This window comes from Drosophila hydei, unplaced genomic scaffold, assembly GCF_003285905.1.
Source record: "Drosophila hydei strain 15085-1641.00,03,60 unplaced genomic scaffold, DhydRS2 tig00008144-arrow-arrow-pilon, whole genome shotgun sequence".
Taxonomy (NCBI): domain Eukaryota; kingdom Metazoa; phylum Arthropoda; class Insecta; order Diptera; family Drosophilidae; genus Drosophila; species Drosophila hydei.
In genome coordinates, this window is record NW_022045849.1 from 546,591 (window position 1) to 574,253 (window position 27,663).

The following is a 27,663-nucleotide window of genomic DNA, read 5'->3' on the forward strand; positions in this document are numbered from 1 at the left end:
ATTTTGATGTATGTCGTTTCGATTCGGGATATTCTAATGCCATATGCTGCCATAACCCGACGGAAAAAGGAAGAGGACGACAAGGAGCAGGAAAAAACCAACAACAATTAGCTGACTGAAGTTCTTCATAATGGTAATCCTGGCGGCCTTTCATTATAAATATATTACGTGTTTTTGCTGCGCTTCAAAGGCAAAACAAACACAGAGAATGCCGCCAGGTCGACAGAGAGCAGGTAGCTCTCACTTCCTCTCTCACTCCCCTCTCACGCTCTATGGTAGGGATCGTCTCTTAAAGTGTTGGTTGCTGTCACATTAGGCTGGAGTCGGACTCCTACGAGTTGCCAAGGTGGTCGCTGCTTGCGGAAGTAAACCATTTGCAAACAAGTTGAAAGGGAAGGCGCCACACAATGTTGCAGTCGCCCGGACCTGTCGGACGATCAAATGGTATTTTTATTGAAACTTCAAGAGAGACACCTTTTCAATTTGGTTGCCTTTGCCGCTTTGCTACTTGGAAATATCTCGCATAAATTGCGTTTAATTGGACAATTTTGTGGGTTTTTATTTCTTTGTTAGCTTGTAATGAGGATCGGCGGAGGAGAGATCCTTCGGGCTGTGCGTCATTGCATGTGCTCGACAGAGGGGCTTCTCGACTCTAATTGGCACAGTTTGTGGAAACTGGAAGCCAACCCAGGTTTTTGATTGATTATTGAGCCAAGCTGCGGACAGCAGCCAACAGCCCACAGCCAACGGCCAACGGCCGACGGCCAGAAGCTGCAGCCACAATCTATTTGTGTCCACTTAGTGAAATGACAGGCGCCACAGACAGAGAGAAAGATAAAGATAGAGAGACTGAATGGGAGTGGGGGGAGATCTGGGTGATTGCCGAAAATCAGCAAAAAGAAAACCAAATTGAAAGTGACCAACAGAGGGTGGCATCCATCCAACTGCAAGACTCTTTATATGAGAGCAACGAAGAGGACTCTAGTTGAGAGTGCACGACTAGCAAATACCCCGACATGCAGGCGCTTAGGCAAACAGCTGCTCCTCTTCCTTCTACAAACCTAGCTCTGAAGCGCATTAGTGGTTGAAGGTTTCCAGATATGCCAGTCAAATATATATTTGATGGTATTAAGGATTGGGTAAGTTCTCTCAGCTTGTTCAGAGGTCAGCCACGTAAACAACAGACCCTGAGTGTCCTGAGCTCAATGTGTACAGGGTATACAAATACAAATGAACAGCCCTGCGGTTGGTCAACAAGACAAGCACAGAGAGCAGAGGCTGGGGCTAGAGCGAGAGAGTGTGAGAGTGGGGGAATGGGAAGACCGCACAGAGTAGGATTTTGCGAGTGGCAGCCTCTTGGTCCGGCTGGCATGTCAATTTGGATTATGGCTATGGATTGAACGGGATTTAAGGCCAAGTCGAAGCTTTTTTCAAATTAGTTTTTCAACCTTTTGCCACAGAGCTGCAATTTTCATATTAAAATTCAGAAGAATCGAGGCAGCGGCAAGCCTTTGGGGCACTCGCTGGAACTTTGACAGCCATTCACAAAAGTCGCAATCGCAGTTGCAGTCACAGTAGACGGCGCACAGTGACAGCGAATAATTAGCGGACATCATGGAGACATTTAAATTAAATATGAGTTTGCTATTGTTATGTGTTGCCGTTGTTGCCGCTGCTGCTTGGCCAACGCTGAGCACGTCTAGCCTCTAATTATGGCCGTCGCTGGTTGGCTGCCAGCTTGGCTGGTTGGCCTGTCAACCTGCCACATGGCAGTCATAAAAGCAAACAAAAAATGTCATAAAGGAAACCATTTTGAACAGCGTATTTGAAGGCAAGGAATACAGCTGCAACTGATCGACTATGAGTTACCCTTTAAGTAAGAAAAGGAAAAGGATTCATCTGGATTGATGGCTTCAAATATTATCTGTTGCTTAACTAGTCACGCAATTACATCCAATACATCACGATTGATTGCCATAACTTTTATTAGTTATATATATCTATACATCTTGATTGATGTTAACTGCTGCTTAGCTAGCTACTCAATTATATCCAATACATCAAGATTGATAGCTGAGTATTTCATTTATTGCTTAGTTACTCACTTACTTGTAACAATGCATCATGATTGATAACCATACAGTTCATGTGTTGCCTTCATAGCTGCGCAATGACATAGATATATCATGATTGATAACAGAAAATGCCTTCAAGTTGCTTCCATTTATGTAAGTGTCTTTATATTGAACATACATCTTGATATCTGATCTTTGATTGATAGCAGTAAGCACTTGCATTGGTTCATCATGATTGATCGCAGTCCTACTTCTACATCTTGATTGATCAACAGAAGCATATCTAACTAATGTACTGACGTTTTGATCTTTGCATGAGTCATCAATACATCATGATTGAGCGCATGCATAGCTGCCAGACTGATAAGTTTTTCTATTCCTCAAGCTCTCAACTCATAATGAACTATCTCTACGAGTAGATCTACCCCGTTATATAGTTATATCTGTAGCTATCTTTGGCAAACAGCGAGCTGTCATTAGTTCTCTCTGCCTCTGTCTCTGTGTGTGTCTGTGTGCAGGTCTATTACTGTAAATGAGTTAAAAATGGAGTAAATGGAGTGAGAAGCACGCTCTACATCCCCCTGCAAGCAAGGGCAGCCATTAAACGCAGTTGTTGTTTGTGTTGCCGGATCTACCACGAGCATTTGGGATCCGGTGCTACGGCGACAACTAGCAATAACGACTAACAGCACTTCTAATGACCACGCAGCGCCGTTCTCCAAATTAATCATTTGGCCTGTCATTAGTTTCATTGCGTATTTTTTATTTTTATAACCTGAACTCATTGACGGCGCACGAAACGGGGTATATTAGTTGTGTGCCAACGTATGCAGCAGGCAGGCGAAGGCGTGGCTGGCACCTCACCTTTTCAGCAGGACGACGAGCTGCGTCGATGAGAGAGACTTGAATTTCGAAATATTTATTCTTGTATACCCCTACTCAATACGGGCTTATAAGTTCAATATCTCCATCTCATATAGTTATTATGGATAAGCTTTGAGTTGTTTAAGTTAGAAATATGAATGAATGCACAGATAATAAATACTTCCTTTCAGATATACTGGCATTCCCGCTTCTCCTCTTGACCCTTTGGCTCTGGTAGATCCATTTCCGTACTCTACGAATTTCCTTAAGAACTAAATGTCGAATTCAGGGTATCTTCTAGTCGTGCACCTCGAGCACTCCATTTTTTATTTTTATTCAGTATTTTTGTTAGTTCTCTTTGTAGTTTTTTGTTTGTTGTGAACAAAGCATATGCTAATAGCTCATGAATGACATGTTGCCTTGTCGTTGCTGTGGCCAATAAATTGGCTGGCTAAATGATACTGAAAAGTTCCCCCGCTGCACGAATTACCAGATAACACTAATAGCAATAGACCCACGAGAATACAAATTATTTTAAATACTCTTGTACGAAGTCTTAGTCGACAGCCACTTGAAGTAAATCGCAATTGGTGACATCGCCTTCAAATGGAAATAATTTCATTTGTATTTATTGTAATTTTAATTATTGTTATATTTGGAGAGCGGGTGGGGGTGGTCAATATAAATACTAGCCAATCTTATCGTTAAATGAAGGTCAGGCTGCTGGAAGCAGCCCCAGTATCTATATCATCAGTGTCAATATCATTATTTATCATATATGCTTTTCATCACTCTCAGTTTCATTACTATCAGCAATCATTGTCGTTCTCATTGATATCATCATTATCATTATCAATATTATTATATTTATTACCAATATGGTTATCATAGACATCATTATTGTCATTATCATTATAATACCATTTTCATTAGCATTATCATCAGACTTGTCATTCTCATTTAGATTTTCATTATCGTTTCATTAATATTATCATTAATATACTTATAATCAGTATGATTTTCATTCATTATAGTTTGACATATATATATATATATAGTATTACTGTTTTAGCATGAATAAGTAAACAAATAGTATGATCTATTAACCCAACTCACAGACGTTTCCTCGTGAAGGCCTTTGTAAATATAGAACTTACCTCAACCAGCTGAATTACTTCGCGCGTTAGATTGATTGTTATGCATATATATGGTTGGTATTCAGTCTTATCTGCTAACAACTCGACTTAATTGTTATTCTCAAGCATTCAGATTAATAAAAGTCAAACTCGATAAATGTAGAAAATTGTCAAAGAGCTGGCAAGTGCCCCGCCTATCTAATCAGCATGCAGGCTGATAATAGAGCTTGACAACTATTACAGAGTAAATATACATAAATATGTATATATTTATATATATCTATTCTGATTGATTGACCCTTCCAGGGCAATAAGAATAAAAACGTTTGGCTGTGCTTAGGAGATACATCAGGATTTTGAGTGAAGAAAAGTTCGTGTTTCGCAGTTTGACATGAAAATTTAATCAAGTTGTTTTCAATTGAGTGCAAAATCACATCAGCCAGGCATAAAACAGAGAGTGAAAAGTGAAAAGCGCAAGGTGTGAGGCTGGCGGACAGACAGACAGACGGAATTGAGTGGTCAGCCAGGCTAAGAGGGGTTGGTTTGGCTTCGTGTTGCCCCGACTGCAAGTGTCAACAGCAACAGCAACAGCAATGGCAACTGGATTTAGATGTGGACTGTGGCACGTTCTACGATTTCACGTATTTATTGCCAAAACACACAAATTTATAACCAGCCAATAAAAGCAGCAACAACAACAACAACAAGCGACGAACTTTGACGAGGAACAGCTACGAAAATAACATTTCAATTTTATGGCCTGGTCTAAAAAAGAGGAAAATGGTCAGAAGAGCGACTCATCAAATATTGAAGAGACTCGAAAATTTATGCTGAATTCCATTAGAGTTATGGCGTGAAAATTATTTAAAGCAAATCAATGCCACAATTAAGAGGGGCTGAGTGGTAAGGAGTGGGGGAGGGGCGGTGCCGGTGGCTGTGTTATAGGGCTAAGTAATCAAACTACTTCGAGCCAAATTTTGCTTGGGACAAGTCTCTGAAGTCTATTTAAGCAGCAAAACTGTTCAAATATGCAAGTCAAATTGTTTGAGATTTCCACTTGCTCTCTCTGGCTGGAATTAAATTTCATTTGTATGTTTGACAGTCTTTGAATACCCTGTAAGTGTACAAGAAGTGCTCAGAAGGCGTATCACGGCTTGCTCAATGAGAGATGTTTGGCTGAAACCCAATATGAATCGCATATAGATGACAGACTCTAACAGAAGTAGATTTAGATATATACTTGGATTAGACAGTACATATATCTGAATAATACAGTATATATACCTGGACTATAAACAGACACTTAGTATCTTCAAATAAGTAGAAATCTTTATATTGAGCATGTATATATGATAGCTATAGCTAGATATATCATCTGATAGCTTTAAGATTTTCGTCTAAATTGCAGAAGTATTTCAATATTAATTCTTTGACAATGTTTGTAGATTTTGCATCTGCTTCTTCTTCTGCTTCCTCTTCTGCTTCGTATTCCTCTTTTTAACAGCTGATTCCAGACTGTGTATAAAAATTCTTACGCCCACAATCAAAATTCCACTGGGTATCTACTAGTCAGGCAGCCTCACAACCGAACTTACTTCATCTCCCTCTTCCTCTTCCTCCCTCTTCATCTCCTCACACTCGCTCTCTCTCTCTCTCTCTCTGACTCTGTCTATCTCTGCCTTAGCCACTCCCAATTCGCTTTAATTTTTTGCTTTTGATTGTGCTTCAGTCCCAATTGTCCATTTCATGGAGTAGCAGCATTTGCATTTTTTATCTGCCAAGGTAAGAATTTGACCTTTTTCAATTTCTTCGTCTTGTCCTTGTCCTTGCCTGTATCCTTGGCCGCGTCCGCCTCTCTAAGTGGCCTTCAGGGTAAATTTTGATTTTTGCGTAATTTTTCCAGCGTCCAAAGTCGAGTCAAAAATTGGAGGCGGCGCCATAAATAATGCAGCAAGCAAATCCAACAATTGCCACGAATCACTTCGAGGCCAGAAATGTTCACGCATTTCGCAACAACAGTGAAATGAATACAAATCGGGCATATGCGGCCTACTCATGCTCGTCCATTGTAGAGCAATTGTAGAGCTGTAGATCAGTGAAGCGCTTTGATGCTGGCTCTGAAACTCCTAAAGATATAAAGGGACATACATATGCATATATAGTATATATAAAGACAGGCAGACAGACAGACGACTGCAAGTAGGCAAACGAAACGAATATACTCTCTTTACAGTTGAGGAGAGAGAGCAAAAGAGGCAGTTTAGAAGCAGGACAGCAAGATGAAAATTGAAATGAAACGAAACTCATTTGGATATCCGGGTAGTTCGGCATTCCGTTTGCCCGGCCGAAAACTTTTCCCAAATGCATATTAAAATACGCAAGTCCCACAGATTTTTATTCCGCTGCTGCTGGCCAAATAAATGCCTGGCCGTAAAAGTAAACGACAAACGAATGGGCCAAACAATAAAAGGCAAGTTCACGACTTACGACAAGCGGACGTGAAAACGGCAGAAGTCAGAGAGAGAGGGGGAGGGAGGGCGAGAAAGAAAGAGAGCAAGAGAGGGAAATCGAGCCCAGAGAGTGTGGGACATTGGCCATGTCATGTTCATGTTGACTAATGTTTAACGAGCGCAACTTGTCCTTGTTGATGTTGTTTATGAACCTGCCAGCGACTTAGAGTGCGCATCAACCACCCTGCCCCTCCCCCTTCTCCATCCCCTCTCCGACTATTCAAATCCCAACGGTGCCTGGCTGGGTATCGCGGCGAGCATCGACGCGCGTGCCTCGCGGCTCGTGACTCGTCGCAACTCGTGAGTCGCTAGGCAGCATTTCAAATTGATGAAGTTGAAAGCCGAAAATAATGTTAAGGGCTGCTTGAGAGCGTGGGCAGGGCTGGGCATGGCTGGGGGTTGGCCCACCACCCCCTCCCCACGTCAGGCAGCAATCGGTGTCAATTGTGTAATTGCCGAATGTTGTTTTCAAATATTTAATTGAAAGGGTGTTTTGCGCATTATCCTTGCTGTTGAAGGACTTGCCATTTCGTGGTTACACGCGTATCCTGTTACAAATCCAGTGTGAATGTCGTTTTGCCTGCTCTTTAATATAATTGTTATCCGCTTGTGCCTTCTAGGGGGAGTCGACTGTTGTCGGTTGCCTGTTTGCCTTGTTGTTCTCCTGCAGCGGCAAGTGTTGAGATTTTGATACAAACATGTTGACCCCAGAGCCAGAGTTGCAGCAGATGCTACAGCTAGATAGGAACACAAAATAATCCTGGGAAAGTTCAGAGAACTTGAGCTGAAATAATCAGAAAGGATTCGGCTAATCCAAGCGGGATTTTCGCTCTAATTGCTTTTTAATTCCGATTTTGCAAAGTTTCTATAAATATTTCAACTTAAGGAAGAAGCTGTGCGTGGTTCATTAATCAGTCAGTCACTCAATCAATCAGTCAACCAGTAAATTTGAACCATTCAACTTTATATTTTAAGCTGCTCGTTGACCAGTAATCAGCGAGTAGCTTGATCAATCAGTCAATCAATCATTCTACCATTATATACCATTCACCTCATTTCAACTGCGGCTTTAACACTTTAAGCTAACAGCTTATAAGGTTATAAAGGAATTAGTCATCTCTTACAACTTACGCTACGTATTGATGATCAATCAATCAATCAATCATCAATCACTATGTAAGTCAATCATTAAATCAGAGCACAAAAACACATATCAGGCGATTGATCAGTAATTAGTGCGTCAGTCAATCAATCAGTCTATCCGTCAGTCAACCAGTTAGTCATTTAATCAATCAATAAGTTAGGAGAATATTTTAATTCCAACTGTTTTCATACTTTGCCCAAGCTTCATCATATAAGCTGTGCATTGATTCAGCAATCAATCAATCAATCGGTCAGTCAGTCATGAATTTCTTCTTTTCTTCTTTTATATATTTCAATAGTGCGCGATTAATTGACGAACTGATGCATCGATTGATTGATGCAACAAATAAAGTCTATAAATATTATTTAACCACATTTCAGCCTTTACCTTACTTCTTTAGATAATTGTAATGCAAACAATTTATTTTTAGTTTCAACTGATTGATTGACTGATTGACCAACTGTGAAAATATTGTAAAAATTGATTATAGAAATTGAGCTGACAAATTGAAACTCGTTTAAAAGGAAAACCTGGACGAAAATGCTCTTCAAGCTTTCAGTTCAGTTGTGCTTAAGAGACACCTTTTGACCACTCAATTTGCAGGTGCTACAATCAATTTGATATCCTTGTCTGCCGTTCGAACAGGACACCTCGTGTCGCCTGGCTGCTGGATGCTCACTTGAGCTGCCAATGAAAGGGCGTTAAAAGCAGCTTTCAATACAGTTTACGCAACTCCGACTGGCACCTAGCTGCGAGGCAGGCCCCTAGATGCCAGGACTGTGCCGGGCGACAAGCGACAGTCGATGACGACAGGACCAAAGGACGACAGGACCGCACGGCCGAAAGGCAACTCCAATTGCATTTTAATGCAATTACAAGTGAAGCCCCTGGGAGGGCGTGCCATGACGGGCCATGGACCACTTGACACCACCCCAAAGGTCCACTTGACATTGACAATAAACAGCGCAGCCTCGCTGCTGCTATTGCATTGTTGAAATATGTCCTGCGTCCTTAATTTCAATCCTGTTGTTGTTTTTTTTTTTGCCAGAACTCGATTCAGCTGCAGCCTGTCGCAGATTAAAAGATATAAATTCATATTCCCCGAGCAGCCGGGGGTGATGCGTGCGAAGCGTGTCCTCTCCCCTCGCCCCGTCCCCCGCTCTCTGGCGCTGTTGCGTGTCCTTGCTCAGGGGCTGCGCGCCCTCCCCGAGGATCGATTAGCTTGTTAGGAATTCAATTCGAAAACATCGTTTTCCATGCCTCGCTCTGTCATATATCTCTCTTTCTATGAAGGGATTGCGTGAATGATGAACCAGCTCAGCTTTATGGCAGCCCGTTTGATTTTGGTATCTCAGTCTCTGCTGCAGGTGCAGCACGGGCACAGTGCGACCTCGCTGCCATGTCCAAACCACTTACAGTAATTAACAGCAAGATGCTGCTGCTCACTTATTTCATTCTTTTTGGTCTTCCCCCGCCTCAAGTCGAATGGCTGCTGTTTCGCGTCAGGACTTGGGACATTATCACGTGCCTCGACAAGCATTTCGCATCGAAGTGCGCACAGCCTTTGTCGTTAAGGCGCAATTATATATACATATCTTCCACATATACCAATAAAAATGATTTGATTTCTGTTTCATTCTATGAATATTGAATGGAGTTTTGCGTTTGCGTAAGCCAATGTCGGCCTCAAATACACTCAACAAAACTGACTTGAATTTGGCTGCAGAAACATGAATCTCTACCCAAAATCACTTGAAGTACGTAAATATATATATATATACTATATGCATACGACCGTAGCCTGCTTAATACCAGATTCACTTGTGAACATGAAGTTTCTCATGCAACCCTCGCATATACCAATAGAATCGACTTACATTCACCCTATTATAAATATATTTGATTAACAAATTAACAAAAGTCTTTTTACAGCTTCGCATCGATTTTTCAACCCGTTTCGATTTAATGCCCATCATCATCGCTTGACTCCAACCCCCCAAATAGATTTACCTCATCTGTGCCCCAGACTGCGGTTATTTGATTGATGATAATGCCTAGAATTCGCAGATTAGCCGCCAAACGTTATTATTTATTTAAAACCTTTTCTAGTTCCATAATAAGCTTTTTCAGTCTTTGGCTTATTGGTCAGTCTACATAAAATACTATAATCGATTTGAATTCAACAAGCAAAAGAAGCAGTTCATTTTTAAATTCTGAACTGCCTCAAATAACTTGATTGTATTCTGCGTTCAGTCAAGAGCTATTTGTTCACCACTCATAAATTAAGTTGTTCATTTGAACGACTCGTTCAATTGACCAAAATGTGACAGCACTAATTGTATGCTATTATTACCGGTTAATTAACATGCTCTTCTAACCGTTTCAAATGGCTTCTAAACGGTTATCGCTTGCTGGCGGCCAACACCAACGCACAGATGGCGCCACGCACTTGTAAGCACAGACATCAACCTAGCAAATACAGAAACCAAGCAGTTTCAATATTCTGTGAGATATTTAATTTAAGCCAGGCTAATCTTTTAACAGCAAATTTACGGAAATACTTATAATCAACAACATTCAAAAGGTGCAGAGATATTTCAACTATTATACATTGGAGTGCCGACATATATCTTCCATAGTTTTCGTATAAGAAACTTGGTATAATACGTAAAGTTGTATTAATATCTCTTCTATCTCTTTCTTTCATATCTCTTTTTTTGTATATTTTTGTAGCATCTTTTGCTAATAACAATAATAAGAATAATGCTAGTAGTAACAATTCATCAATAAAATGTGTTTTTCAACTTATTTGAGCGCTTAATGCTTCCCGAAATCGGCTGGCTCCACTGGATCAGGCACCGTTTCGTACAGCTCATTTGATTGATGATGATTGACGCTGGGATACAATGGAGGGTCATTGTTGTTTCCACTGGCACTGGGTCTGGCATGAATGTTGAGATCTGTCGGCTCGGGTCTGTTGCCATTGTAGGCCAATCCATTGGCAAAGGACCGATGCAACAGGGCGTTGCCCGCCAAACGCTGCAGCTGCATCAAGCAACTAACCAAACAAACAAAGAAGAAGGGGAAGCATCAATAAATATGTCAATCAAAATCATTCAATCATTTACCGATCCAGTTTGATGTCGCTGGGCTTCTCCTGCATTTCAAAGACATCCAACATTCCCAGATTGTGGCCACTGTTCAGCAGAGCCGAGGGCGGAGCCCGTTTGCCATTGGTCCAGCCGCGAGAATACTGGAAAGTCTGGCCCATGCAGGCCATCGAGAGGGTGAAGAGAAACAGCGGCAACAGGAGCAAGCGCAACATGATTGAAGCTGTGTCTAAAGAAGACGACAAGGAAGGGAGAAGGGAAAGGGCGTGGCAGAGGGAGAGATAACCCAAAAATGTTATAATAGGAATCATTTCCAAATGTTTGTTTAGTATTCACAGTTCTATAAGAGCTTAAAGCAAGCTAATAACCAAATTTCAATGAAACTGAAATTGTATCGAAAGATACAAAATGTATTGATAGACAGATGGATAGAAAGATGGATAGAATGATAGATAGATAGATAGATAAATATATAGATAGATAGATAGATAGATATATAGATAGACCTATCTATCTATCTAGATAGAAATATAGTTGGATAAAGTGAATGATAGTTAGACTCCTTTATTTTGTATTTTATGTCCTATCTCCATCTCTATCATCTATATATTCTATAGATAGATAGAATGAAAGTTGTACTCTATCTATCTATTTATCTATCATTCTCTTGATAGTTAGATATTAAATATATAATAATTGAACTAATATAACTCAAGAAGACTTCAACAGGTTCGTTCGACACTTGCAAACTCTTTCAGCACTTTGTTAATTAGAAACTTTCACACTTGCCTGGAATTCCGAAGATGCTTCTGGCCAAACCACACGCAGCGAGGTTGAGGCAACGTCTGAGGCTCTCTTGGCTCACACAGCGGCTTTTATAACCAAAGGAGCAAAGTGCAATTTCCCATTGATGGCAATAAAAGTGGCTACCAAAAAGGACAACTGGGCGCCCCAGGGGTGTGGGCCGCCTCGAGGCAGATGCAGATTAACTGTGATTATTAGTTGCCAATTGTTTTCCATGCGTGGCCAAGGCGGCATTTAGCACCCAGGCCACGCCCACCACCACTTCGGCTGGCTGATCAAATTGAATGCATTTGCTGATTGGAATCCTCGCTCCACGTTGTCGAGACAGCAGCCCGTAGTTAAAGTCAAAGTGAAAGTGGAAAAGGGTTACAGCATCTGTTTTCAGATACCCTGTAAGCATTTGATAATAGCTTGAGCAAGGGTGGTTTGTCACAACAATCAGTAAGGGTAGAGGAACGTGGAACTCTATGGTTCAAGTTCGACCAGACCAGCATATAGAATAGTGTATGGATATCCTTCACAGATGGAAATTACCCAGCAGAACTTAAATTAACTAATCAAGTTAACGCAACAGATTGCACTTATCGATAAGTATCGATTTGTGTCAACTGTTTTTTAGACTCTATTGATAAATATGTAACTAAGTCCGGGGGTACCCGACTAGCAAATACCGCGAACTCCAAGCAGTTTTGCTGTGATAAGCAAATTAAACAGAGAAAAAATGTTTATACATTAGACCTTTCCTTGAAGGGTAGCTTTTAGTATATCAATACAATCATGAGTTTTTTTTATTGCAATTACATGCCGTCTAATCCTTTTGCCAGGCAGCAAAGACGTGGGTTTAGCTTAGCTTAAGTCACTTAACCGAAATAAACCAAATAAAGTTATATATAGAACTTGACGTCTGAGAAGGTAGCCTATGTACATTCGTATAGAAGACTTCTTAATGGCTTATAGACTAGACAGAATATGTAGCTATTGAAGGTGGGAAGACTGACAGAAGAACAAACGGTCAGGGCTAAATCGACTCAGCTCGTCTTGATCAGCAGATAAAAACCCCATTTCGCGTTTTCAATGAGTTCCTAAACTAACAATAAGTAAGAAATCCAAATAGATTACGTTCTGTCCGATAACTTTAAAGACTTGGCACTAAGTGGGCAGACAGATGTGCTAACGCGGAATGCTAATTAAATGTTAATTGGGAATAAAAGTTATAAAATTAAGTAAGAAAGTTTTAGTCCGACTAGAAGATACCCTGAACCCCACACTTTCTAATTGGCCAAATCAATGAGATTAATAAAAAATGTGAAAGACTTACCCATGGGCTTGTTTCCCCGAGACATCTGCGGTAAGGTTCTGGGCCACCACCTCGGCCTTGCTGACCATATTTTTGAATTCTCTCAATTCGGTTGTGTTCTTATAGTTGTCGTAGTTGAGAGATGCGTTTCCGCTCTCATTCTCACTTACCTTCTCTCGACCAATTTTCAATAGCAATTTTTAAACATACTTAAATGACAAGCTTTATTATGTACTTAGAACTACGCGTATGAACATAGATAATTTCGGCAGTCGTAAACAGAGTTGACACCTAGAGTTCTGATTGGTGCACACATAATACAATCGCATCTCTCGAACACTGCATAGAGCGTGCACATTGCAACGATCGCAGTAGCAGACCCGATCACCGCGGCAGAGACAGTCCACTGCAGCAGATCCGATTCAATATGTACTGCGACGACCGAGCACAACACAGCAGAGCCGACAACCACAGCGTAGCTGAGCCGACCACCCCAAACCGAACCATATAAAAGAGCCTGTACTGAAAACGAACTTCACAACACGACACGACTGAGACAGCGACAAAACCCACCACGCAGAGTCACGATGAGAAAATTACCACGATATATTAGCACAGACATCAACTTGCGTAGCCAAGACAGAAACCAAACAGCTTCAGTATTTTATGAGATATGTGATTTAAACCTGGTTAAGAGGCTTAGGTGGCTAAGGCTGTTTAATGCTATGCTTAATTTAATGGCTTTTTTAACAGCAAATTTATGGAAATATTTATGACCAACTGCAAAGGCTAGTTTTTAGTGTGTTGTTTTAATAATCTACCTCGATTTAGAACATAGAGATTATAATTAGATGTGGCCAAGGCAGACATTGCATCTGCTAATGGAAAAGTTATGTTTTGCTAAAGTTAACTATATTCTTGCATTGCATAAACATAAAAATTCCCTTCAACTTTTGTAACGTATAAAAGTACCTGATATAATATATAAATTTGTATTAATTTTCATTTAAGCCATATCTCTTTTTTTGTATATTTTTGTAGCATCTTTTGCTAATAACAATAATAAGAATAATGCTAGTAGTAATAATTCATCAATAAAATGTGTTTTTCAACTTATTTGAGCGCTTAATGCTTCCCGAAATCGGCTGGCTCCACTGGATCAGGCACCGCTTCGTACAGCTCAGTTGATTGATGATGATTGACGCTGGGATACAATGGAGTGTCATTGTTGTTTCCACTGGCACTGGGTCTGGCATGAATGTTGAGATCTGTCGGCTCGGGTCTGTTGCCATTGTAGGCCAATCCATTGGCAAAGGACCGATGCAACAGGGCGTTGCCCGCCAAACGCTGCAGCTGCATCAAGCAACTAACCAAACAAACAAAGAAGAAGGGGAAGCATCAATAAATATGTCAATCAAAATCATTCAATCATTTACCGATCCAGTTTGATGTCGCTGGGCTTCTCCTGCATTTCAAAGACATCCAACATTCCCAGATTGTGGCCACTGTTCAGCAGAGCCGAGGGCGGAGCCCGTTTGCCATTGGTCCAGCCGCGAGAATACTGGAAAGTCTGGCCCATGCAGGCCATCGAGAGGGTGAAGAGAAACAGCGGCAACAGGAGCAAGCGCAACATGATTGAAGCTGTGTCTAAAGAAGACGACAAGGAAGGGAGAAGGGAAAGGGCGTGGCAGAGGGAGAGATAACCCAAAAATGTTATAATAGGAATCATTTCCAAATGTTTGTTTAGTATTCACAGTTCTATAAGAGCTTAAAGCAAGCTAATAACCAAATTTCAATGAAACTGAAATTGTATCGAAAGATACAAAATGTATTGATAGACAGATGGATAGAAAGATGGATAGAATGATAGATAGATAGATAGATAAATATATAGATAGATAGATAGATAGATATATAGATAGATCTATCTATCTATCTAGATAGAAATATAGTTGGATAAAGTGAATGATAGTTAGACTCCTTTATTTTGTATTTTATGTCCTATCTCCATCTCTATCATCTATATATTCTACAGATAGATAGAATGAAAGTTGTACTCTATCTATCTATTTATCTATCATTCTCTTGATAGTTAGATATTAAATATATAATAATTGAACTAATATAACTCAAGAAGACTTCAACAGGTTCGTTCGACACTTGCAAACTCTTTCAGCACTTTGTTAATTAGAAACTTTCACACTTGCCTGGAATTCCGAAGATGCTTCTGGCCAAACCACACGCAGCGAGGTTGAGGCAACGTCTGAGGCTCTCTTGGCTCACACAGCGGCTTTTATAACCAAAGGAGCAAAGTGCAATTTCCCATTGATGGCAATAAAAGTGGCTACCAAAAAGGACAACTGGGCGCCCCAGGGGTGTGGGCCGCCTCGAGGCAGATGCAGATTAACTGTGATTATTAGTTGCCAATTGTTTTCCATGCGTGGCCAAGGCGGCATTTAGCACCCAGGCCACGCCCACCACCACTTCGGCTGGCTGATCAAATTGAATGCATTTGCTGATTGGAATCCTCGCTCCACGTTGTCGAGACAGCAGCCCGTAGTTAAAGTCAAAGTGAAAGTGGAAAAGGGTTACAGCATCTGTTTTCAGATACCCTGTAAGCATTTGATAATAGCTTGAGCAAGGGTGGTTTGTCACAACAATCAGTAGGGGTAGAGGAACGTGGAACTCTATGGTTCAAGTTCGACCAGACCAGCATATAGAACAGTGTATGGATATCCTTCACAGATGGAAATTACCCAGCAGAACTTAAATTAACTAATCAAGTTAACGCAACAGATTGCACTTATCGATAAGTATCGATTTGTGTCAACTGTTTTTTAGACTCTATTGATAAATATGTAACTAAGTCCGGGGGTACCCGACTAGCAAATACCGCGAACTCCAAGCAGTTTTGCTGTGATAAGCAAATTAAACAGATAAAAATGTTTATACATTAGACCTTTCCTTGAAGGGTAGCTTTTAGTATATCAATACAATCATGAGTTTTTTTTATTGCAATTACATGCCGTCTAATCCTTTTGCCAGGCAGCAAAGACGTGGGTTTAGCTTAGCTTAAGTCACTTAACCGAAATAAACCAAATAAAGTTATATATAGAACTTGACGTCTGAGAAGGTAGCCTATGTACATTCGTATAGAAGACTTCTTAATGGCTTATAGACTAGTAATCTCTGTGCCACTGGCGGCATTCGCCTGGCCATTGCCTTCGTTATTTTGTGCCAGCTCCACGGAATTCTGCTCCTTGGACTTCTGACGTCGCAAGATGAAATAGCAAAGGCTGCAAGAGAAGAACAGATTATATAGAATATATACAAAATATGTAACTGTTGAAAGCCTACATAAAGACTAGAACATTGGGCACGTAGAAGATTTCGCCAAACAGAAAGAAGGCGCCCGGAAATGTGTCCACAGTATTCTGGTAGATTAAACTGTAGATGGGCGGGAATATGAATTGGGCAATTGGTTCGCTGATGCCAAAGATCGAATACATTTTGCCTGAGGATAAGAATATAATAGAAATAAAAGAAATATATAAATTCCATTGTGCAAGAACCCACTTAGCTCATCTCCCTCCACAATGCGGCTGCCAATGGCCTTGATGGCGATGACGCGCAGACTGACAAACATGTCCACGACGGTGGCCACGTAGAACGAGGTGGTGTCGGTGGAAAAGGCCTGAAAGAAATGAAATTTTTATTAGATGCTATTTATTTCAGTTTCCATATTGAGGACAGTTCCAGATTCACGTACATACAACAGACGTGAACAGACAATGGCCAGAGCCGAGAGTATGCCAATGGAGGGATCCGAAATCTTCAACATTTTGCTAAGGATGGCTGTGCCGATGAATGTACCCAATACAGCCGCCAGCCCGGATATGGTTGAAAAAATAGAGAAGTCATTGCCATTCCAGTTCAACTTCTTCAGGGTGAAGCGATACCAATAGTCATTCTCAGCCGCGCCAGGGCCCACGGTCAGGAAGAAGGCCAGAATAAGCAGAATCAGTAGAAGACGTCCTTTGTTCTTGCGCTTGATCAAAGGAAACCGTATGCATTCCATCACCAGCGTAGGATCAAAAAGTTCCTTTAGCAGTGAGCGTCTCACAACCGGCACAGGCGGTGGCTCCACTTTGGGTGGCTCCAATTGGGGTGTCAGTTGGAAGTTAACATTCTTGTTAACAGGCAGCTCATCCAAGTTTGTTCGCTCATAGGCCATATTATCCGCAGCATGGCCCTCCAGCGGGTTGTCCAGCGTTTCCTCGGATTTCTTTGGCTCTGGTTTGATCTCCTTGATGAAGAAGATGATATAGAGTATGGCAATAATTTGAAAGACAACCGCGCTGGCAAACGAAACTAAAAAGACAAGCATTGAAATATAAAGAAAAGAAAGGGTTTGCAAATGTGCTAATATAACTCACTTATGTAGCCAAGTGTATTGAAGAGAAATCCACTGACGGCGCCCAAAAAGGGCGCTCCGGTCACAAACATTGCAAAGATGCCAAACCGAAAAACGCGATCCTCCTCGGGCGTGGATATCGTTATATAGCTATAGACTGCCATCAGACAGAAGGTCAGACCGCCACAGACCGCAGGCACAATCGCCTCCAGATACATGCCAAACTCCATGGGCAGACTATCAAAGAAAATAGCCGAAATGAGCAAACCTACAAAGTACTTCACATTAATCTAATCAGCTCATTAATCCAGTCTTATGGCCCACTTACAGGTGAACATTAAGCCTTCGCCCACTATGGGTATAATCATGCATGGCTTGCGCTTGTTGTATCTGTCCGACCAGCCTCCGGCAAAGAGCAGTATAATCAGTGGGAATATGGCGGCTGTAGGACAGATAAGATAGGGTATTTTGACTTAGCATGACTATTCTAAAGATCAACTAATCATATATCTTGAAATACATCAAGAGAAAGTAGGTTTTTATTCATTCATTATTCATTATAGTCGCTTTAGTTATATTAACTATATAAAAATCATATCATAAACCATCCTTAACACGTTGCATATTTCATGATCGAATAGTAATGCCCTCTGATAGGGCATACGCTATATACCGGCAATCAAAATGTAGTGCAAGCTGATCATGATATATCATAGTATCATAGATGATCACCAACCATCAGCATCCATCAGATCACCCATAGAAGTTACATATTTATTCACCAAAGCATTGTACTCTTTGTCAGAGTATACGATCAATCAAATGTGAGTAGCCCAATGGACTATTCTACAAGCTCGCAGTTATCTCTTCTTCTTATTCTCATACAAATGTCTACTGAGAGACAGAAATGCGAATTGAAATTGGAATTTTATAGCTGCAAAATGCACAAGGCAAATTCAATTGTTTATTTTTGTTATTCTTCTGCTGCATTGCTGATGCAATGGTTGTCAATAAATGTTTTATTGTCATTTAACCAAATGATTAAAAAAACAAGAAAACCTATAACAATTACTGATGCCTTGACAATGACAAAACACGTAGAGGCTACACAAAAAAGGCCAAAAAATAGAAAAATGATCAATAGAAACAAAACTGTGTAATGAACCGGTTTTTGGAGAACGAATTCGCCCATGATTGAATAGTTAAGCGCAGAGCTTAAAATTTAAGCGTACGATTAAAATTTACGTAACCGAAAAGAATGCCAAGAATTTGTGATATATCAAAACCGAATGAAATTTTGTATTCTGACTATTGCATATCATTATATATACATATATACGCATACGTATGCATAGAGCAGAGAGATGTGGTAATACATAATGCGCATTGAATGTTAATTTTATATAAAAATACTAATAATAATTATAATAAAAAAGAACCTGAAAATATGATATTAAGCTATGCGAATCGCAGGCAAAACTGGTTGCACTTGTTCGACTACCTAATTGGCTACATCATTAAGATAAATATAGATGTGTGAGATTTACCTATGGGCGCACGTTTTCCCGAAACATCTGCGGATAGCTTCTGGGCCTCCACCTCGGCCTTGCAGACCGTATAATTAAAGCCGGTCGAGTAGACGCCCAGCAGAGTTTGGTCCATGGAGGCGCCCATGGTCGTGTTCTCGAAGTTATAGTCATCGCATTCGATGCCCAATTCCGATTTATCCAACATGGTCATGCAGGTGGCTTTGTTGTAGCCCAGATTGACGCGACATGCCTTCTCCAGGGGGAAGTTCTGAATGGCCACTTGGTTGAATACGGATGCCATAAAGTAGAAGAAGAAGAACGGCTCGATGACGAGATAACGACGGTAACGCCATAATCTTTGAATATAATTCAACTGGGGTTCCGGCTCGGCCGTTGTGTCAGTTGTTTTAGCCATATTTGAAATTTAGTATTTTAAGCTTCTATTTCGATTCTCATGTTAAGCTCGACAACACGTCGCGCCAAGTTCTAACGTTCAACTGTCGCTTGATCAGCTAAAGCAACGTCTCAGAAATACGTACAAGAAACTTGTTTAATTAATTGCTAGATTCTTTGTTTTCCTATCATTTCTGTTTGATAGATATTGAAATTTTTGTCACTGTGATGAGAGAATGAGATGCGCTTAACGATTTGAATGCGAGTGTTCCGCTCTCATTCTCTCCCGCTCACGCTTTCTCGATCAAGATTTGTGAATGAGAAATATTTGCGGTTCAATTTACAATAACAACTCTTAAACATACTTAAATGACAGACTTTATTATGTACTTAGAACTATGCGTGTGAATATAGCCAGTGTCGGCAGTCGTAGACAGAGTTGACACTTCCGTTTCCGTTGTTATTCCGTCCAGCGATGTGTACAATTCTGATTAGTGCACACATAGTACAGCCGCATCTCCTCTTCGGCACGGCGGGTTTGCGCCTGGAAGAAAACAGCTTCGCGATGCGAGCACTTGGGGCATGCGTGGTCTTCAGTACGCGGCAGCGTCGGATCCGATATCACATCGGGGACTATGTGCGTCAGTTCGTCGATTTCGTGCATAATCTTGTTCACATATATACAATTGGAGTCGGCTTCCTGTTTATAATCGCAATTACGGCACGCGTACATTAATGTTTTGTTATCCTTGTCTTCCTTAGGATACAACATGTTGTTGCATTCCTGACAGAAACGTATGCCTACAAAACCGGGGCCTTCGGTATGTGCAGAGTCAAATAAGCCAGCCATGTCTATAATGGTTATAAATATTTCATTATAATTTCTCTTTGATATTTACAGAAATTTACCTGAACTTGTGTAGCTAGCAGAAATACGAATGGCAAATTCACGATAGTTCTCGATAACTTTGCTATCAGTGATATCGAGCATTTACGCTTGAAAATATTCTTAAGTCACCAGTCAGTCACTGTGATATCGGCGAATATTCCTATTTAACCATTGAATTGAAATTTTTACCAAGTAATCAGTTAAACACATGTAACAAACTAAAAAAAAATGTACACTTGCATTTTTGAGCGAGTAACAAATTAAAAATGCGGCATTAATAATTAAATTTGGTCACACTTATTTCGGAACAGCTGTTTGTCTGTCTACGAATACTGCGAATAGTCAGACGCTAACGCCATTGTGTACGCTTACGTGCCTTTGCACGAGCTGTAAACTGTGAGTGAACTTATTTAAATAGATGTACGCAAAACTTGTGTTTCGTTTTTTTTTAAATTGAGAATTAGATAAGAAAGCTTAAAACCATCGTTTCCAATAAGTGCGCATAACGAAGATGTGCGAGTAAATAACAAACCAACGCTATCCCTCTCGCTCTCTCCAACTGTTTTTTCCATACATCTGTTGCATCTCGTTACAGTCGATCAGATCGACAACGACTTCAGACGACGTATGACTTTCATTGACGCAAGTTTCACATTTAATTAGAGAAACTACATTGCCGTGTTTGTGTGTGTATGCGTGTGTGTAACGCAGATGTAAAATAAAATAAAATTGAGATCTACAAATTGGCATTGAATAGTGGTAAAATTATCAGAGTTCTAAACAATATTCCTTTAAAGCCGGCAACAAAATATTCAATATTGAAAAGTATGCAACAATTTTCAAAATCTTATATTCGAATTATTTTCAACCCTAAATATATTTTTCACGAATAGTCACAGAGCGAGAGAACTTGTTGCGTTTCTTTTTCTTTTTGTCGTAACTAAGCACGTAGCGTGCTCTCGCTCGCTCTCTCAGTCGATCGGTAGCTAGCCGCCATTTTTATTGTGCGCTGCTTCTAGGCGTTGCTGACGTGACGATCTGGCAAAGTGATCGATTCAAAATAAATCACGAGCCTGAAAGTAGGCTAAATAACGCGACGTCACTGATCCTTGTTGTCCTGCATCTTCCAACAGGGAACGACCATGAGCGCTAGCAAGGACGCCGCTGCGGCAGCCCCTGCTACCAACAAAGAGACCAGCACACCCGTCATCAGAGTAATGGACGTGGAGAAAATGGTTTCACTGAAGGCGAAACGTAGTGGCACACGCATGAAGTTGCTCAACGATGTGACCGCAAAGGCTGCTCGCCCCAAACAGGAGAAACGCACCAGTATCAAGATACTCAACAACGATGAAGCCCAGAGCAGCTCGAAAGGCAGCGAGAAACGTGCCACGCCCAAAACGGTTAGCCCAGGTGTTAAAATATTAAACGAGAAGCGAATTACACCCTCTGCCGCAGCAATGGAAACAGCCAAAATAAAGACATCGCCCAGCAAGAAGAAGAAAATGGATCATTATGTACTGCAGGCCATTAAAAGTGAGAACAGCAAAGCCGACAACACGACAAGCGTTGTGGTTGTCGAGGACGACGACACCATTGACTTTATACTGGCCGATGATGATGTTGAGCTCGGAGACGCTGCCAAGGAGAATGGCGAAGAGTTTGTTGTATCTGGCGTCGAGGATGATGATGACGACGAGGATGATGATGATGAAGACGATGAGGTTGGGTCAGGAGGAGGTGCAAGCGGGGCAAAGCGCAAAAGTGGCAACAACAACAACAACGAGCTCAAAGAAATGGTCGAGCACGTGTGCGGCAAATGCTACAAGACATTCCGTCGCGTCAAGAGTCTGAAAAAGCATTTAGAGTTCTGTCGCTACGACAGTGGCTATCATCTGCGCAAGGCGGATATGCTGAAGAATCTGGACAAGATTGAACGTGATGCCGTGGTTATGGAGAAGAAGGACATCTGTTTCTGTTGCAGCGAGAGCTACGATACCTTTCATGTAACTGCAATCCCATCCCAGATCTAAATGTAATCTAATAGTTATTCCCTTTCTAGCTGGGCCACATCAACTGCCCCGACTGCCCCAAGTCGTTCAAAACACAGACGAGCTATGAGCGTCACATTTTCATCACACACTCAGAGTTCAACGACTTTCCATGCTCCATTTGTAATGCCAAGCTGCGTAGCTCTGCGCTGCTGAAGCTGCACGAGCAGCAACATCAATCCAGAGGCAAGCCTTTTGCCTGCAAGATTTGTGGCAAGGACTTTACGCGCTCATATCATTTGAAGCGTCATCAGAAGTATTCGTCGTGTTCGGCCAATGAGAACGATACCATGAGCTGCAAGGTGTGCGATCGGGTCTTCTATCGCTTAGACAATTTGCGCGCTCACCTCAAGCAGCATCTGGGCACCCAGGTGGTGAAGAAGCCGGAGTACATGTGTCATGTGTGCAAGAACTGCTTCTACAGTCTGTCCACACTTAAGTGAGTAGCGCTTAGTAGATTGCTGTATGCTTCAATTGCTAATTACCTTGTAATTCTCTTAGCATTCACATACGCACACATACGGGCGAGAAGCCATTCGATTGCGATTTGTGCGACAAGAAGTTTTCGGCGTTGGTAGCGCTCAAGAAGCATCGTCGCTATCATACGGGCGAGAAGCCGTATACCTGCACAGTGGTATGCACCTGTTGCTTCTCAAATAATGAGACTCCTGATTAATTCTTATTGCCCTTCCGTATATGCAGTGCAGTCAATCCTTTGCAGTGAAGGAGGTACTCAATCGCCACATGAAGCGGCACACGGGCGAGCGACCGCACAAGTGCAACGAGTGTGGCAAAAGCTTCATACAAGCCACACAGCTGCGCACGCATTCCAAGACACATCTGCGTCCCTACTCCTGCTCCTTGTGTATTCAAAAGTTTAAAACGGAAAAACAGTAAGTGGGACAGAATCCATATCTCTTTATACTTAACTTTATACTTTAACACAGACTCGAGCGTCATGTCAAGGAGCATTCGCGTCAGAAACGCCCCTCGTTTGCCTGTTCGGAGTGCACACGAAGCTTCCGCACCAGCGCACTTCTCAAGGAGCACATGGACGCTGGCGATCACTCGCGTAAGTTTCCTGATTGTATATCATACTGTACCCTTAGCTAAAAATTTCGAATAATTGTGGAATATAGCTGTTAAGCCGACTCGAGCTAAACGTTCGGCCAAGGTGATCGAGCGCACTGACTGTGCAATTTGTGACAAGAACTTCGATAGCACTGATACGCTCCGTAATCACATACGCAACGTGCACGAGTGCGATCCGGATGATATTTTCGGCACTGAGCCACCAGCCAAACGCAAAGCGAACAAAAAGACCGTCGTGGTGGTAGAAGACGAAGAAGAAGACGAGGCGAATGAAGAGAAAGACCAGGATAAGGAAACGCCGGCTGCCAACACATCAGCTGGCTCGCTCATCTCCAGCAAAACGGATGACAACGGTGTCGTGGTGCGTGAGTTTTTAGTGGATGAGGGTGATGGCAATGCGCAGACCATTGTGCTCGAGAACGAGGTGTACACCATTTTGCCTTTGGAGGGTGCAGCCAGCACAGCTGAGGCGACGGCCGAAGACGATGTCAAAGCCGAGTCGAAGGAGAAGCCACAGACGGCTGTGTCTCCGGTTGTCAAGAAGGAGCAGCGTAAATCGTTGGCCGCCAGCTTAGCCGCTGCTATTGCGGATAATCTGGATGAGCCGTCAAGCGATGATGAGTTCAACGGCGAGGTGCTCACTGAGGAGGACATAAAACTGAAGGAGAACATAGCGAAGCTAATCGATATGCTGGTCGACCCGCAAACACTCAAGAAATACAACTGGCCCAACAGCTCCGAGGAGTCGGTGCTATGCAAGGTCATCGAGAATTGTGGCCACGATCTGGCCAAGGGCAGCGAAGCCTATGCCGAGTTGGACTATGGCAGTCGCATGCGGGAATACTGCAAACTCTTGTTCACTGTGGTGATTCACAATGACTCCATAAAGGCGCTGCTCAACAACTTTCCCATCGACGATGTTATCGAGTACGTGCTGGGTGATGAGGACCAAGACCAGGATCAGGAAGCAGACAAAGGCAAAGAGAAAGATAATGTCGAAGAAAAATCGGACACGGACACTAGAGAGGATGAAGCTGATGAAGCTGAAGCTTAGAATTGTTCTGCATCTTATTTGTAAATACATTTATTGGGTATTCACAAGTCGGACAGCGAGAGACGAAAATTTTAATGCATGGATACATATATATATATGTATATATAGCAAAGGACAGCAGCCTCCGCTGTAAAGTACCCAAAATATTAATTTTGTTTAAGCATGTTGGTTTCGGTTTGAACACTAAGTGACCTTAAATAATGAATGATTATAATGTACCACCCATTGAACTGTTATTTACAATTTACATGCGATACTTCTATATGCTATTTTTTAAAAGAAATCTATTAAAGATATATACATTTATATATGTCGAATATCGTGTTCATTGACCTAACTGACTGTAATCCAAATCAAATGGCTTCCAGTCAGCCAATGTCTGATTTGAAAAGGTTTTATCTTAAGGGCTGGAGAAACTGTTCAGAATATTGAATGAATCAAGTCTATAATAAATATTTGCCTTAGATCTAGGATCTCCCGAAGTGAAATGAATCGAAAATCGGCATTTATTTGCGCGATATGTTGCCATTATAACACTTCTTAAAACTATCATAAACTAGTATATTCTGTTATATGCGGGTAGTCGGAAAAAGTTGAAGCTACCCTCGTATATGATTGTATATTTTATCATTGCTCCATCAGCATTCTGAGCAGCCGCTCATTGTTCTGCAGAATCTTTTGACGACTCTCGTCGACCAGGTCCTTGTACTCGCCAATGCTGGCCTCGATGGAGAGCAGCTGTTGCTTCATGGGCTCCGTGGCGGAGGCCGTGAGGCTTCGCTCCCGCTTTAGCTCAGCTGCTGCTTGGATGTAGGAATCCCGCCACATGCCCAGCTCCAGCTGCATGGCATCGATGTCCTCGGGTATGAAGTCCAACAGCTTGCCCAGCGGATTCACGGACTTGGTCAGTGTCTGTATAATATCTCGCAGATCGTTCATTTGCCTGGCCGAGCTCTGGCCCGTGCCTGCCGATGGCGCTTTTTGCTGGGCATCCTCCTTGCCCGGCTCACTTACCTGTCCTGCCACCAGCTCCTTCTGAGTGTCGAGTATCTGTTGAACCAGTCGGCCCTGGCCCTGCTGCTGAGCCTCCATATCCAGTTGGGCATCGGCTGTGCCCGCATCTATGTCATGCGCATTGGCATCCTCGATCACCACCAAGTTCTCGCCATCATCATCGAAATCGCCAAAGGTCTCCAGCTTCACATTGATCCCGGACATCTTCAACTGGTCATTCGGTTGCAGCACAATTTCTACATTGCGACGCCTTGGTGCCCCAGGCCGTGCCGAGGCTGGACGTGCACTTGGCGGACGCAACGACGTGCGCGGCCGAGTTATCGAGCCGTTCGATTCCTTCGAGTTCTCACGCGTAAAGGTGCCTTCTCGCTTGACTTCGCTGTTGTTGTTGTTATTGGAGTCAGAGACTGGCACAGTGGAGGCCTGGCTCTGTTCGCTAGCCTCGTTGCTGGCCACTGGAGCCTCCGGCTCGGGCGGGACTGTTCGCTGGCTGGCACTAGAGCGTCGACTTTTGCCAGAGGATTTGCGACTTTCCGGCTCCGCGGGCTCAGCTGGCAGCTGTTGAGCCTTGGGCAAGGGACTCTGTGAGGGCCTAGTAGGTTTGGGGGAGGCAACAGGCGATGGCTGCTTGACAGGTTTGGGAACATCTGTCGGAGCTGCAACTGGAGTAGCGGGTGGAGCGGTTGCAGCAGTTGCAGCCGGTGCCGGCGACATGGACTTTGCTTCACTGTCTGTCGAAGCTTGTTTGACTTTTGTTGGGGGCTTCACGGGCGATGGGGTCTTCTTGGAGCCCTGCCGGCTCAACTTGGACTTGGCTTCTGCCTCCGGTGAGGGCTTCTGCCGACGTTGAGGCTTCTTTTCCTTGTCTTGGGTCGCCTGCTCCGTTGCCTTGCGCAGCTTCTGCTCCTGAGGTGAAATGCGCTTCTCCTTTCGTGCCATGGGCTGGTCCTTGGCAGTTGGTGAGATTTGTTTGCTGCTCGCTTTGACTTCCTTGGCCTTAACTGGCTTCGGCTTATCGGTCTCGTTGGCCAAGATTTGCTGCACTGCATCATGCCAATCCAGACGCTGTTCCATTATGCTGGCCATAGCCTGCAACAGCTCATTGGTCAGCTTCGGCTCATGCCCGGCCACAATTTTAGAGGTGCGCACCTTCAAATCCTGCTTTGTGGTAAGTTCTGAAATCATCTCCAGATTGGTTAGGGTATGCTCTAGTCTATACAATGTCTCAAACTTACTTGTGGCATCAATCATCTTTTGCAGAAATCGCATTTTATCATTGCTAGTCAAATCGATTGGTTAGTCATAGTTTAGGTCCGACTTTATGTGGATGCCTTACCGATCATTGATGTTCTCGAACAGCTGCTCCTCCGGCGTATAGAGACCCTCAAAGCAACCCGTTTCCTTAATAAACTAAGCCGAGTTTAATTGAACGAGTTCCATAGCTAAAACCTTACCGCTGTAAAGATGTCCATGAGGTAGCGAAACGGAGGCTTCCGCAGCAGTTTCTCTGTCAGCGGAGGCTTCTTGATCCACTTGCCCAGGCTTTGCTGCGTGGCCTTTATCACAGTTGCATCCAGTTCCTGCTCCGACATGGTCACAAACTGCGTTAACCAAGCGGGTTTTTTAACAATTGTTTTCCTTTTGTTTGTTTGGCCCAAACCGTTGCTAAGGCAACGCTCCCAACCAGGTGGAAACTAACTACAGCTGCGCAGGCGCTAACTGGAAATTCCATGACTCGACACAACTAGATGAAATACGATTCATTGCAGACTCGGGTAGGATATTTATATAGAAAAGCTTTAGCTTGAGCTAATTGTTCCATGATCATTATATGATATAGTATAGATCAGATTTATATATATTTATAGATAACGCTATATAAACACAATTATATATTTATAAATATTTGCAGGAACTGCTACAACATTTAATAACAAAGTCATTCTAGTTTTTTAACACATTCTTACTTTATTTTGTTATTTATAAAATCTTCTCATACAACATGATTTGCATATTTTAGTTGGCCTTAGGATAGATGAGGACAGAACTCTGTTTGGGATAATACAAAAGATAGAAAGTAGAAGACGAAATACTATTTTAAGTTAACAAATAAACTATATTAAATCTACAAATATATTTCATATATATATATATATATATATATATATATATATAAACATATATATATTTAACAGTTATTTAACGGCCAATTAAAGTTTTGCAAACAGTTTATGCCAAAGAGCAGTCAAGTTATATAAATCAAATTGTAGTTGTAACTAAAGACTAA

At 42.1% G+C, this 27,663-nt stretch overlaps 6 protein-coding genes across 9 annotated transcripts; 1 reads left to right on the top strand and 5 right to left on the bottom strand.

The window, feature by feature from the left end:
* Window positions 1-10,545: 10,545 nt before the first annotated feature.
* Window positions 10,546-11,671, bottom strand: LOC111602656 (pro-corazonin). The gene is made up of 3 exons (XM_023319828.2): window positions 11,629-11,671; window positions 10,858-11,068; window positions 10,546-10,787 (listed from the first exon to the last, which is right to left on the bottom strand). Exons 2-3 carry the CDS (start codon window positions 11,052-11,054, stop codon window positions 10,547-10,549), a joined length of 438 nt encoding a protein of 145 aa, XP_023175596.2. The 5' UTR covers window positions 11,055-11,068; window positions 11,629-11,671; the 3' UTR covers window position 10,546.
* A 780-nt stretch (window positions 11,672-12,451) lies between these two features.
* Window positions 12,452-19,394, bottom strand: LOC111602616. Of its 2 annotated transcripts, XM_023319778.2 has the most exons (8): window positions 18,902-19,394; window positions 17,683-17,796; window positions 17,377-17,622; window positions 16,710-17,311; window positions 16,517-16,634; window positions 16,298-16,454; window positions 16,087-16,236; window positions 12,452-12,568 (listed from the first exon to the last, which is right to left on the bottom strand). In XM_023319778.2, the coding sequence occupies exons 1-7, from the start codon at window positions 19,296-19,298 to the stop codon at window positions 16,113-16,115; spliced, it is 1,758 nt and encodes a 585-aa protein (XP_023175546.2). In that variant the 5' UTR covers window positions 19,299-19,394; the 3' UTR covers window positions 12,452-12,568; window positions 16,087-16,112. The 2 variants fall into 2 exon arrangements, with proteins under 2 accessions (XP_023175546.2, XP_030081661.1); XM_030225801.1 differs by lacking the exon at window positions 12,452-12,568 and having other exon boundaries at window positions 15,970-16,236.
* Window positions 13,964-15,190, bottom strand: LOC115483716 (pro-corazonin-like). Its single transcript, XM_030225802.1, has 3 exons — window positions 15,148-15,190; window positions 14,377-14,587; window positions 13,964-14,306 (listed from the first exon to the last, which is right to left on the bottom strand). The coding sequence occupies exons 2-3, from the start codon at window positions 14,571-14,573 to the stop codon at window positions 14,066-14,068; spliced, it is 438 nt and encodes a 145-aa protein (XP_030081662.1). The 5' UTR covers window positions 14,574-14,587; window positions 15,148-15,190; the 3' UTR covers window positions 13,964-14,065.
* A 249-nt stretch (window positions 19,395-19,643) lies between the features above and the next one.
* On the bottom strand, window positions 19,644-20,283 carry LOC111602617 (DNA-directed RNA polymerase II subunit RPB9). The gene is made up of 2 exons (XM_023319779.1): window positions 20,186-20,283; window positions 19,644-20,128 (listed from the first exon to the last, which is right to left on the bottom strand). The coding sequence occupies exons 1-2, from the start codon at window positions 20,265-20,267 to the stop codon at window positions 19,737-19,739; spliced, it is 474 nt and encodes a 157-aa protein (XP_023175547.1). The 5' UTR covers window positions 20,268-20,283; the 3' UTR covers window positions 19,644-19,736.
* A 186-nt stretch (window positions 20,284-20,469) lies between these two features.
* On the top strand, window positions 20,470-24,623 carry LOC111602614 (protein suppressor of hairy wing). Of its 3 annotated transcripts, none has more exons than XM_023319775.2 (7): window positions 20,470-20,561; window positions 21,299-22,171; window positions 22,228-22,655; window positions 22,718-22,850; window positions 22,919-23,109; window positions 23,164-23,288; window positions 23,356-24,623. In XM_023319775.2, exons 2-7 carry the CDS (start codon window positions 21,308-21,310, stop codon window positions 24,360-24,362), a joined length of 2,748 nt encoding a protein of 915 aa, XP_023175543.2. In that variant the 5' UTR covers window positions 20,470-20,561; window positions 21,299-21,307; the 3' UTR covers window positions 24,363-24,623. The 3 variants fall into 3 exon arrangements, with proteins under 3 accessions (XP_023175543.2, XP_023175545.2, XP_023175544.2); XM_023319777.2 differs by having other exon boundaries at window positions 20,506-20,585; XM_023319776.2 differs by lacking the exon at window positions 20,470-20,561 and adding an exon at window positions 20,759-20,990.
* Window positions 24,624-24,888: 265 nt separating this feature from the next.
* Window positions 24,889-26,968, bottom strand: LOC111602645 (TRAF3-interacting protein 1). Its single transcript, XM_023319811.2, has 4 exons — window positions 26,831-26,968; window positions 26,713-26,786; window positions 26,612-26,655; window positions 24,889-26,551 (listed from the first exon to the last, which is right to left on the bottom strand). The coding sequence occupies exons 1-4, from the start codon at window positions 26,966-26,968 to the stop codon at window positions 24,990-24,992; spliced, it is 1,818 nt and encodes a 605-aa protein (XP_023175579.2). The 3' UTR covers window positions 24,889-24,989.
* Between the last annotated feature and the right edge of the window lie 695 nt (window positions 26,969-27,663).